This window comes from Pelophylax lessonae (assembly GCF_965119305.1).
Source record: "Pelophylax lessonae genome assembly, chromosome: 1".
Taxonomy (NCBI): domain Eukaryota; kingdom Metazoa; phylum Chordata; class Amphibia; order Anura; family Ranidae; genus Pelophylax; species Pelophylax lessonae.
In genome coordinates this window covers 367,204,693-367,217,844 of record NC_138768.1, presented here as the reverse complement: position 1 = coordinate 367,217,844, position 13,152 = coordinate 367,204,693, and the positions used below count along the sequence as shown (strand labels likewise).

At 39.6% G+C, this 13,152-nt stretch overlaps 1 protein-coding gene across 1 annotated transcript in view; it reads right to left on the bottom strand.

Moving 5' to 3' along the window:
- The window catches only part of ALDH1A1 (aldehyde dehydrogenase 1 family member A1), a 105,889-nt gene that overhangs the window by 948 nt on the left and 91,789 nt on the right, over positions 1-13,152 (bottom strand). Inside the window, exon 12 of the mRNA XM_082244138.1 lies at positions 8,201-8,275. Coding sequence (XP_082100264.1) covers positions 8,201-8,275 — 75 coding nt within the window. The remainder of the gene's footprint in view (positions 1-8,200; positions 8,276-13,152) is intronic.

The window sequence follows — 13,152 nt, the reverse complement described above, 5'->3', positions numbered from 1 at the left end:
TTTTCTTTTATTTTATTATTCTCAGAAATACACACATCAAAAGAATATTGTTTCTTTTTTCTTTTCTTCTTCTGCTATATAGAGCTTATTATTCTTTTGTTGATATTGTTATTGGCATTTTGCACAGAATGTAACATACTTAGGCTACATGCACATGGCAGTAATGAAATTGGCATGGCAATTTGAAATTGGCACATGGCAGTCAGCCCCTCACAGGCAAAGCGACGTAGGGATACGTCGCTAGCCTGTGAGGCTCTAGGGAGTGAGCGTGCGCCGCCGATGGCGCGCTCCCGCTCGGTCACGGACCCGCCCGATGTCCGCTGGGCACTCGCAATTGTCCGTTACACCGGAAGAAAGGCAGGCGGCTAATGTAAACAAAGCGCCTGTCATTCTTCCCTGTGTAAGAATGGAGATCATACGGTTCTGCTATGTAGAACCGTTGATCTCTGTTCTTACACATCAAGCCACATCCAATCACAGTAAGAAACACGCCCCTAGGGACACACTTAACCCCTCCCTCTCAAAAAAAGTTAACCCCTTCACTGCCAGTGTCATTTTTACAGTAACAGTGAATATGTATAGCACTGATTACTGTAGTAATGTCACTGGTAACCCCAAAAGTGTCAAAAATGTCAGTCAAGGGTCCGATTTGTCCGCCGCAATGTCGCAGCCAAGCAAAATAAATCGCAGATCGCCGCCATTACTCGTTAAAAAAAAAACAACAAAAATCTTTCCCTTAGTTAGTAAACGCAAAAACTTTTGCGCAAACCAATCAAAATACACTTTTTGCGATTTTTTTTTACCAAACATATGTATTTACATTTCAAAAATACTTAAACTCTAGCACTGCTCATGAGTGATGTCATAGAAAACACTTACAGGAACAGTGCATAATAACTATCACCATAATAGAAAACACTACTTTTGTAGTGTTCTTTTCTTGCTGATTCTGGAAAGCAGGAAAATGTATGTCTGTGCTGAGCAAGGGCTAAGATCAATTGACCCTTTAATTGTTATGAAGCCCAGATGAACAGAGAATCTTGTACTGTTTTACTGCCTATTGGCTAATGCAAATAAACAATGCATTTGGATAATCATATTGCTACGCCCATTGTTTAGGACTTAGTTTGAGAGGAAATAGGTTAGAAGCTGAGCTGCGATAAAGGGTTAAATGTAAGGCTTAGACTTAAACTAAGGGTTTTGTTTAAGAATATGGTAGGATTTAAAGACTATCTACAGACACTGACCAAACAATCATTGTGTTGAATGATCACAACACAAACATCCATATTTTTATTGGACAAATGCACATATGAATGCCTATGAAGAAGAAAGACTTACCAGTACCTGCCTCTTTCAGACAAAAAACAATAGCAATGGATACGTAACAATGCAGCTTCTCCAGTTTGAAAGAAGAAAATGGTCGCACACCCCCACAGAATCCAATAAAGAAAGGTTCTTTATTCACATAAGCAGTACAAGGTACAGCAGGGTTGGACAGTAGACACATGGTAGTGAACAAGCACGTAGCAGTCGTGTGAAATGCGTCTACTGTCCTACCCTGCTGTACCTTGTACCACTTATGTGAATAAAGAACTTTTCTTCATTGGATTCTGGGGTGGTGTGCGACCATTTTCTTCTTTCACGCTTCTCCTGGTGGCGAGCCGAGGTTCAGCACCCACCTTGAATCGTGGACTTTGACTAGCCTGAGTGGTGTTATCTCTCTTCATTGTTCAGCTTCTCCAGTTGCCAATGCTCCTGAGAAAGCTCAAGAGGGGATTTATGCCATATACAGGAAGGCCTTTTAAGATACTGTATCTGACTGTAAGTAGCTGGTTTCGGTAGTTTTAACATGATATCTGTAGACATCTTTAGTTGATTTCAGCTTAGGCTGAAGAGTAGGTTGAGGCTAAGGATAGCTTGTTCCCTTTCATATTATTTGGGTTTCATAATTTAGTTCGCAACTGCACCAAAAAACAATACGCTATTTCTCAAGATAATACTTATTGTTGTTTTGTTGTTATTATTATCCATGAACCCAAGAAAGATTTTGAAAAATTGAGAGCAATGCCATTTAGTAAAAATATTTCAAATACTGATAAAATCTTTATTTTATTTGTTTTATTTTTAAAAATTTTAGTTACAATAGTTTTTTAGTTTTTTTTGTTATATTAAATCTTTTTGTTTAGTTATAATATTTATTTTTTTATTGTGAATCAGACTTTTATAACAGGCCAATATAACATGCATTTAAAATTTAGAGAATGTTTGTGTGTGTGTGAGCTATTTGGCTACGTACTGTATTTAATTTTTTTTTTTTGCCTACATTTTATGTTTTATAAATTGACTTCACTGCATAAAATGTTTACCATTTAGTACAGACTAAGTGGAGTATATGTGTTAGGCTGGCCATAGAGTTTTTTTTTTTTTCCTTCAACCACTGATGCAGTGTTGACAGGGGAATCCCTCCCACTGAGCCATTGTGTTCTCCTTGCTGGAGGCGGTGATGCTGTCCCCACCGGGAATACACCATGAATATTGCTAGCAGCTATAACAGCCACTAGCAATAATCTCATGTAAAATCTGGCAGGCTGGTTGTACCCAAGTTGATCGGTCGATCAACTTGGGTACATTCAGCCTGCCCATACATGGTTTGAATTTCAGGTGATTCCTGCTGAATTGGCCAAAATTCAAATCGTCTATGGGAGGCTTTAATTTTTTTTTTTTTTTAACCATTCTAAAATAGAAAAATAAAGGGTTCATATAAAAAAATACTAATAACTATAACACTAAAAAGCAGAGGTTCTTCTTGGATCACAGATTTGGCTTTGTACATCCACCTGTATTAAGCATACAGTATATATAAATGTATGAATGCACTATTGTATGTACAGAATGCTAGACTGATTTATGGGAGCTGAAAAATAAGGAGAATAACTACATTTTATAGTATTTCCTTTTTCATGTACTGTTAAATGCATGACATTGTCTATTCTATGCAAAAACAGTTACATTTTCTAAATAAAGTATCAGCTGAAATGTCACCTACAGTGTTAATTTTGTCAATTAAAATACTTTCGTCCACTAAATTTACACTATTTCTATAATTCAGATGAGTAAAATACGACTAAAACTTAAATGACATTTTAGCCATAAGACTAAAATACGACTAAAACTAAAATGACATTTTAGTCAAAAGACTATGATTAAAACTAAATCGAAATTACCACTACTCTGCTGGCCATTGCTAATCAACAACACAATTCCATCCAGAGCCTGATTTAATAGCACATTTATTGCACTACTGCATAGGCATAAGTAAGGGGCATCTACTGAGCCGTTGAAACAGAAAATAATTAAGAAAAAGGCTTTTCTTATATTTTTTCTCAATATTAATGTTGGAAATCTATTCAGGTAATACGTGCAATGACATTACAGCCAAAAGAGTTTACAGTTTTTTTTTATTTTTTTTGTATTTTAGCCCCGGTTCACACTTGTGCGTGTGCGGGGTTCGCATGTAATGTCGGAGCGCACTGCTCCGACATTACATGCGATCGGCTGTGCGGTGCGAGTTTAGCCATACACTTTGTATGGCTAAATTCGCACCGCAGCCGCTCCAAACGCGCACAAGACCCTTTTTTCTAGCCGCATCAGGATCGGATCACACAGCGGTTCACACTTGTGCGATCCGATCCTGTGCGAACTGCACGTTCGCACTGCGATATGCGATCAAACTGGGGGTGTCGTTAAGATTACATTGACACCCCCAGCGTATCGCATATGGCAGTGTGAACTGCCGGGGGTGCGTGTGCGATGCGGGAAAAGGCTGCGAATTCGCAGCCTTCCCGCATCGCATATATGTGAACCGAGCCTTAATGTTGCACTTTTATTTGTCAAAAAGCAATAATTTTGTTTGTTTATGAAACTTGTTTATTTTTTTTTTTTTGTAAAGGCGTTATATATCACAATGGTTAAATCTGTGTCTGTAGTGCATGTTCAAACCTTAATACCATAAATACAGTAATAACATATTATTCGATTTCTTACTCCAGGAGTATATAATTCGTTTGGAAATTCTAGAGAAATGTTTAAATAATGCATTACAATTTACCTAAACCCATTTGATTTGTAGTGTTCTAAAATGTATGAGATTTTAGTTGATCAAAATGTACTGAAGATTTTAGTCGACTAAAATATGGCTAAAAACTAAAACAATTCCGATGACTAAAATAAGACTAAAATAGCATTTTAGTCAAAAGACAAAAATACGACAAACTAAAATTAAATTTTTGTTAAAAGACTATGACTAAAACTAAATCAAAATTTGCTGCCAAAATTAACACTGATCACCTATTCAGTTTGTAAATTATTAATTTCTCATTTTCTTTCCTACAGCCTATTGCTAGTTGGTATGTTTTCATCTGCCATCACTGTATTACTATCATGCCCTCCCATGATCTTATGATAATTTATTGTAACTGCAAAGGAGAAACACAGGAACATTCATGATATGACAGTGATAAACAGGATGGGGACAGAGATTGTATTGTATTGTTGCCAAACTGAAAAATGTAAGGTCATGCATCCTTTACCCATTTATCAGTAGCTGCATCTGCTAATTAAACATGCTTGCCCGAACAGTGCAAACACTCTGGTCATGTCCTCATTTAACATAGATTAGCTAATTTGTACTAAAAGCACAATACAGAAACAAAACCCAGCTATTAAATAGTATTTACTAATAGTATTTTTTCACTAGATTTCCATGCTCTTTCTCTTCTTTCCTGTCCTACTCCCTTTTATTTTTCATGTGTGCTCCTGATGAGTAAGACAACGCCTTAAATCAAGTAAAGAACGAAATGTGCTTTTTTTTTTTTTTACTTGAACACTAAATGCAATGTTTGATGTCCTTTTTGTTTTATACGTGGATTTACAATTTATTTAATTCTACAATAAATATGTGTTGAGATAAATACAGGGAGGCCACTGCTGTCCTATCCTGAAAATGCAAGTTTCCTGGCTCTCATTCCTCTGAATGTTATCATTTCTGAGTCAGTGACAAGGAACGGGTATGCAGATTAGGATTTCTGATTTTCTGCATGCTTGTTTTAGGTCAGTAACTCAAAGTACTGAAGCCAAGGACAGCCAGGGCAATTAGCATTTTCAGACAGACTTCAGGAACATCAGCCTAGGCATTTCACCTAGTAAATGTTTCCATCTCCAACCCTTTTGTAAAATGGGATTTGATTTCCAATACTACAAACCTGCCTGAATGGCCATTTGTACCATAGGGAACCCAAGGGCTGTAGTCAAGGGCTGCAAAATAAGGGCCTTTTCACTTTAACGATCCTGTTGCTGGTGGCCGCTAGCAAGGGAGCAGCAACAGAACAGCATGTTAATGCCATATGAACAACAAAGTTGTCCCTAGCAAGTTGTGGTTGAAATCTCATTCTCAGAAGGCACTCATTGGTCATTTTTGCTGATTCTTTTTTTTTTTTTTTTTATTGATATTTTCTTTTTTCTTTCTTTATCTGGCAACTTTTGGATACTGGTGGATAAACCGGCTGGGCCTTGATGACACCAATCCCACACATGTGCACGGGAGTAAAACCATCATGGCACAGAGTCATGCTGAAAACATACGCTGGGCTGCATATATAAGCACTGGCAGGCAGGGAGAAGTAGTTATGACAGAACAGATCAGTAGGCACTTTTCTGTCCTAAAAAATCCTACCTAACAGTTTTTTATTTTTACATTTTTTTAAGCCCAATTCTACTTTACTGGTCAACTCCAGGGTAATTGTATTATTTTTTTAACACTGCCCTGTTAAAACTGAGGCTGCAATACATACCTTCAATCTTGAGTTGTATCATATAGTACCTGATCTCTGCAACAAGATGTATTACGTTTTCCAGGTTTTTTGATACCCAGCGCCTTTCAACTCAGATAACTGGGGACAGACTTAGGCTGGCCATACACTATACAATTTTCTTGTTCAACTTTCCTTTAGATTTACCAAAACCATATAATATGAGGTCAAACCTAAACACTTTCAATTTTTATGCAATCAGGCAGGCCCTTGCACTACATAGTTTAAGGTAAATCTAAAGGAAATTGAATAAGAAAATTGTATAGTGTATGGCCAGCCTAAGGGATTGATTTCCTAAAGGCAAATAAACTGTGAACTTTGCAAAGTGCAGTTGCACCTTTGCAAGTGCAGTTGCTCCAGAGTTCAGTAAATGAGGTAAAGCTTTACTTTGCAAAGAATACCCAATCACATGCAAAGAAATATACAAAAAATGCATTATTGCTTGCACCTGATTGGATGATGGAAGTCAGCAGAGCTTTTGCTAATTTACTAAGCTTTGGAGCAACTGCTCTTGCAGAGTGAAATTGCACTTTGCAAAGTGCACAGTATACTGTATTTCCCTTTAGTCAATCAACTCCTAAGAGTGCAGCGATTATGACTTTACCCTCCGAAAAGGTGCCATAACAGTGCCCCATACTCTCACTATTTTGATGCAGAGAGCAAGCATCATCCAGGACCACGCAGCTCTAAAAGAAGGCTGAAGAGAAAAAAAACTCAGTGCCTCATGTGACCAGCCAAAAGATATCAGAAAAAAGTAAGTAAAAAAAAAAAAAAAAAAACACTTGGACCAGGTGCCCTCTGGAAGAGAAGGATGGAGCCCTGAATTGTGCTTAATTTATAGGAATCTACTAATTTATTCTTTTGTCAGGAAATCGGAGATAGCATATGAGGTAAAGCAGTGCACAATGCAGCAAATGTCAGATTTTAGATATCTCAGACTCCTTAGCCCCAATTCAGAAGAAGCGGACTCCATCAAGTGGACATGCCTGCTCAGCAGGGAATCTGTCTAAATCTGTCTGTGCAAAGAGGATACGGGCATAGCCCACTCTTCTCTATCGTGTGGTCAGATGAAATCGAATCACCTGTCCATTTTCATCCGACTGTCATCCGATCCGCTAGGCGGATGAAGAACGGATCCATATCTGTCTGTTTTTGGTGGCCTGGATCGGATGTCTGCGAGTGTGTCCGCTGACATCTGCCACTCCTTAAAGAGCTATGGATAATCTGATCAGGTCTGCCTGAAAAACTGATCAGTGTGAAAAGGGCCAAAATCTTTAGTTGAAGACAAAAAAAAAACACAAAGTAATACAGACTAAATAAGATGACATATAAAACTCTTTCATAAGTAAGCCAGGAAATTTGTAACTATTTCTATCCTCACATAATTGCTTCTTCTTAAAATCAACGTCCCTGTCTATATATTGCTACACTTCTGTTGGCGGGCTTGGTCATTTAAAGCTGATTTTCAGCAATTCAGCTACTTTTTAAAAACTGCAGGCATACCATGAGTTAAGTCTGATGGAGTGCCTGCTGCCTCATAGACGTATCTCTATTATTCACATCTAACAGGTTTATTGCGCTCCAGGGAGATAACTTCTGGATCTCTGGTGCTGCTCACTGTGGTCTTAGTTCCTTTAAAAGCAGAGTTGCTGGAACTGCTATGCCCGCCCCTCCCCTCCTTCTGCCCATTCACAGAAGCCTATGTATTATGTGATTTCATTAACCAAATACAAAGACTTCTGTGAATGGGCAGCAAAGGGGAGGGGTGGGCATAGTTGTTCTATGCGCTATTCTCCTCTCACACCCGGAGTAGTGTGTATGTCGGGAGTGCAATTACCTGTAACATTTAGGTAACAGAGATAAGTACCAGGGGGGACTTGCACCTTATTGGACTTAACTCATAGTGTGCCTGTACTAAATTCCTGGATTTCAGCTTTAAGACCTAATGAACCAAAGGATTAATTTCAATTGCAAATGGCAGTTAATATCTATTTGTGTACAATCAAGAAAAATACACAAGGGCATATATTTTTGCATTTCTCTGTATCTGCAGTCATTAGGCAGGTACTCCTGTTTTGGCCTGTGCAGTCTGGATATTTGTGGAGAATATAGAAATGGTGTAGGTTTTAAACATGCCCAGGCAAATCCATAATAAAATTTAAATTAGACCCAAACACACAATGAAGACTCAGTTGCTGCTGCTACAGGTTTGTGATAGCTTGAATTAGCTTTTAAACAACAAATGTAAAGTAGTGGTAATTACAGTCACTCTAATAGATGATCCCTTTTCAAATATCTTATATTAAAGGTCTAACTATATAAGTACTTACATTTCACGTCCATTTCCTGACATTTTAAATCCTCCAAATGGACACTGTGGGGACAGGGCACTGTAGCAATTTATCCTGAAATATAAATAAAAATAATGCCATTCAAAAAAATTAACAATGCAGGAAGTATAAAAGACAGAAAAAAATGTCAGAGCAAGCTAATGCTGTAAACCCTAATAATATTTGTTTCTCATACCACTACAGCTTATTAGTTTGAAATACATTTATAAAGACATGCAGAAAAAAAATCACAGCGGCGATGGGATGGGAGGCAGCAGGGATGGGATGAGTGGCAGGGGTGATAGGATGGGTGTCAGAAGGAATGTGATGACTGGCAGCGGCGATGGGATGGGATGACTGGCAGTGGTGGTGGAATGAGATGGGATGGGATGAGTGGCAATGGTGATGGGATGGGATGAGAGGCAGTGGTGATGAGATGGGATCAGTGACAGCTGTGGTGGGTTGGGATAAGTGGCAGCGGTGGTGGGGGGATGGAATCAGTGGCAGCTGTGGTGTGATGGAATGGGATGAATGGCAGCTGTGGTGGGGGGGTGAGTGGGCAGGGATGGAATGAGTGGCAGCGGTGGTTGGGGGGTGTAGGGGTGGGATGAGTGCGTTGGTGGGGGGGGTGGGATGGGATGAGTGGCAGCACTGGGGGGGGGGATGGGATGGGATGAGTGGCAGCAGTGGTAGGGGGATGGGATGAGTGGCAGCAGTGATCGGATGGAATGGGCTGGGATGAGTGTCAGCGGTGGTGGGGTGGTGGGATTAGTGGCAGCTGTGGTGGGATGGCATGGGATAAGTGGCAGCAGGGATGGGATGGGTGGCAGCAGGGATGGGATGAATGGCAGCAGGGATTAGATGGGATGAGTGGCAGCAGGGATGGGATGGGATGAGTGGCAACATGGATGGGATGTGATCGGATTAGGGGCAGCAGGGATGGGATGAGTGGAAGCAGGGATGGGATCGGATGAGTGGCAGCAGGGATGGGATGGGGTGAGATGAGTGGCAGCAGGGATGGGATGAAGAGGAGAGGGAAAGAAAAAAAAGGGGATGGGAAAAGGGGGTGAGGGGTGTAGAGAAAAGGATAGGGTGTATGGTAGGAGCGGGGGGTCACCAGGAGATCCTTCTGGCAAATTATTTTTGGCAAGGTGTTTGATCCATGTGGTCATGTCAAACTATCTATAGGAAAGGATCCACAAGTATAGGATGTAGCCCATGTTGTCCCTATGAGGGGTGTACTAGGCGGTGGAAAGTCTCCGTGGTTCGAAAGCATGTCCATGTAGATGCAAATTTGGATGGGCAGTCAACTCAATTTATAACATTTGGATCATGTGTTTTTTTCTGGATTTTTTTTTTTATATTCTGTCTCTATAATTTAAAATACACAAATGATAAATATCATAGACCCTTCATTTTTTTGTTAGTGGGCAAACTTACAAAATCTGCAGGGGATCAAATGATTATTTTCACCACTGTATGTGTCATCCAACCACTTTGCCCCAATCAGTAAACAGTTCACTAAATCTGCCCCGTGTGAAAGGGGCCTAAAGCTGAAAAGAAAATGTAAGAAAAGGTTGTTTTCTATAAAGTAAAGGTCTTAAGAAAAAGTAGTTAAGTTAAGGTATTAATGGGCTTTTGTTCACATCAGATAGATTCTGCATTCCCATATGAGTCTGAAATTGAACAGCTGAAAAAGTTTAGACCAGTAAGCGTTAGGCCTCATTTACACTGGAAGTGTCAAACCTGCATTTATATGAATTTAGAGATCGTTTCTAAATTCATATAAATGCCGGTGATTATTTTTTAATGGTGTTATTCAAACATGGCTAAAAGCACATCAACACATGTAAACATGTCCTTATAGTGGCTGACCCACTTTAAAGCCAGAGCAACTAAATGCAGTAAAAAGAGATCTGGGAGGTGTAAAAATTATTTATACTTCCCGAATACCATCTTCTGTATTCAGAAAAGCTCATCACAAGAGTGCCTATGTGAATCAGGCCTCACTGTCTGACACTTTTTGCCTGATCCCAGTTACTCCCTATTTGTCCCTGGGTCCCGCTGCTTATTTTAAAATAGTGGCAGAATTATATAACTAAGCTTGATTACTCCTAGTCAACACTCTTGTATAGTCAATCTACATCTTTAGCACTTTCCAAGTAAGAGAGAATTAGCAGGTAGTATTTGCATGAAGTCGTGTCAGCCAGAATCTGTGCAGTAGCATGCTTACTCAGCACTGCAGCTGCCGACTGATCTTGGCTGAGCTTAGACTCGGAATGGAGGACTGTAATTTTGGAAAGCAGCTAATCATGGTGTTATTAAGGCAATTTAGCGAGTCAAACACAGTCACTAAAAGTAGGGTAATTAAATTGCTCATAAATCTTAATGGGTCTGTTTAGCTGGGAGTGGAAGAATGATGTGCTGGGAGGGAGAGGAAAAAGAAAAACCACATTGCTCTAGCAGGGGGAAAAATTCCTTCCTGATCCCCCGAGAGGCAATCGGCTATTCCCTGGATCAACTTTACCTATAAATGTTAGTAGCCAGTCAGGTAGTCACACCAATGCCAGGAGCTGAAAATGCGGACCATCAATCCATATATATTCATTGGAACAGACTATAGAATCAGCAAGGGGATGTGTGTGATGTTCAATTTATGATTTAAAGTGTCTGTGAATATTAAACTGGTCATATGACTCAGCATTAAGCACTCGTCTTTTACATTCAATTTATAAAAAACATATGTAAACCATATGTATAATAAACTATACTTATTTGTTTCCCTTTGCTCTGTTAAATATTAAAGTGAAAGCATATTTTATATATGTTCAATAATTGCAAAAAAAAATGTGGTCATAAATTCAGAGCTGTCCTGTTCCTTGTACCTTTTTTGTTATCTCAAAGAGCCTCATTGGACCTCCCAAATATTTTCTTTGATTACAGAACAAATACTCATTTATTGGATAAAAAATGTTAAAATGCAATAACATTTTGTGATGTGTACTCACATTACACAGGGGAAAGACGGCCTGCCAGAGTATATCAGTTGAGTCAGCCACAATAACTGCTGAAGTAAGGGGCTTTGTTGCCCTCCAGTGGCGAACAATATATTTAAGGTTCTCATCCACAACCATGGTCACCTATAAGATGCATCCTTTGGGCACACATAGAGTTCCAAAAGTTACAATCTACACACAGAAGATTTTTTCTGCTTTGAAAGCAATTGTCCTCAGTAAATGACTCAGTAAGCATGCTCCGATCACGCGTCACGATCACCTCCGGTGAAGTCATCACACCCGACCCTGCGCTTCACCAGCGTTCCAGCCCTCGTTTCTGGTCTTACTCACCATCCAGCTAGCTAAGGATCCCACAGAGTGGAGGCAGAACACCCGAAGTGCGAGCGCTTCACTCCCCGACACTAAACATGGACTGTTGATGTGTTTGAGTACACATCACAAAATGTGAGTGTATTTTAACATGTTTTATACAATAAATCAGTCTACACTCAGAGGTGCCTCTTTTATCTTCTATTTTACATGTTCTTTGGAGACAGCTTCTACTATCTACTTGAAGGCTCACCCTGAAGTGTTGATTTCATCCCCTGATCTTGTGACTATATGTCCTGATGGACTTGTTGTTTATCATTGGGCATTAAACTCATGGACTTTTATACAGACATTTAATACCAGTAAGGGCTCTTTTACACTTGCTTCGACTAAACACATATTAAAGCACCTACCACTTCAACATGCTATTTTGATGTGTTTTTGATGCTTCTGTGATGCTTCGGTGGTGCTTTGATGATGCTTCTATGGAGTCTTTGAAGACGCTTTAAAGCACCACTAAATCGTCATGGAGTAAAATTTTTTAACAAAGCCAGAGCAAAGCAAAAGCAAAGTGTAAACAGGACTGTAAGCTAATAATTTTTTTTAGTGACAGCTGCTTTGACTGGCATTCAAAGAGCTTTAAAAAAGTGTGTCCGAAGCCATGTTTCGAAGCAAGTGTAAATGAGCCTTAAGGGTCTGTAACGGAACTGCAACCCACACTGTGTTTGTGGGCTTCTGTCAGTTTACGGCTTCCTCCAGTCTTGAACATAGATACTGTATCAGATATTCCAGCCGTCCTACATACAAAACTAGCCTGAACGTAGCTTATACGTATCTGAAAACATCTAACTCCTTATTGAACAAGAAACAGACTTTTTATACACTTAAGAAGCATGTCAGTCACTACATGAACAATGACCCGAATATTTATCCAAAACATCACACAATGGTTAGATAACGAGGTACAGCTGACTCATGGCAAATCCCATCTAGACAAGGTTATCATTAACATGCTAATTAACTCAGCACACTTAAACCAGACTGGAAGACCAGACTGCCGGCAACAAGGCTAAAACAAAATACAATCCACATTATTATAAGTGTAAACACAGAGTAAATCAGCATAATTATGATGTGTGGAAGATAGGTGATTGAGCTGATGATATTAGCATCTGCTAGGAGTATGGCTGTGTAAAGCCTTATTGGCAATAGGCAGCTAGGCCTGGAGTCCCAGAGTCTTCATATATTCTTTGAGATATATTGCTGACAGATATTACTGTCCCACTTGAGTAATCCAAACCATATTCTCAGTGTCCATTAAGTCCATCATTTTCTTGGCCACCCTGTGCCCATAATAGACACAGGGTGACTTACACATAAGAGGGGCCTAGGGACTTGAGACAGGGATTTCCCAACCGCTCTAAGGTAAGCTGGGTTCCACAGGCCCCCCAACCAAAGTGACTGCCGTCACAGGGTTATTCATTTGCGCTAAACAGCCTTGTGTAACCTACAAAAAAAATACTCTCTATGTTGTAGAGGGCTTTATGTTGGGGAGGAATTCACTAGTTTAGCAAAAGACAATGGGGCAGAGCTGAGACTGTTTCTTGTAATTTAATTTTGAATTGT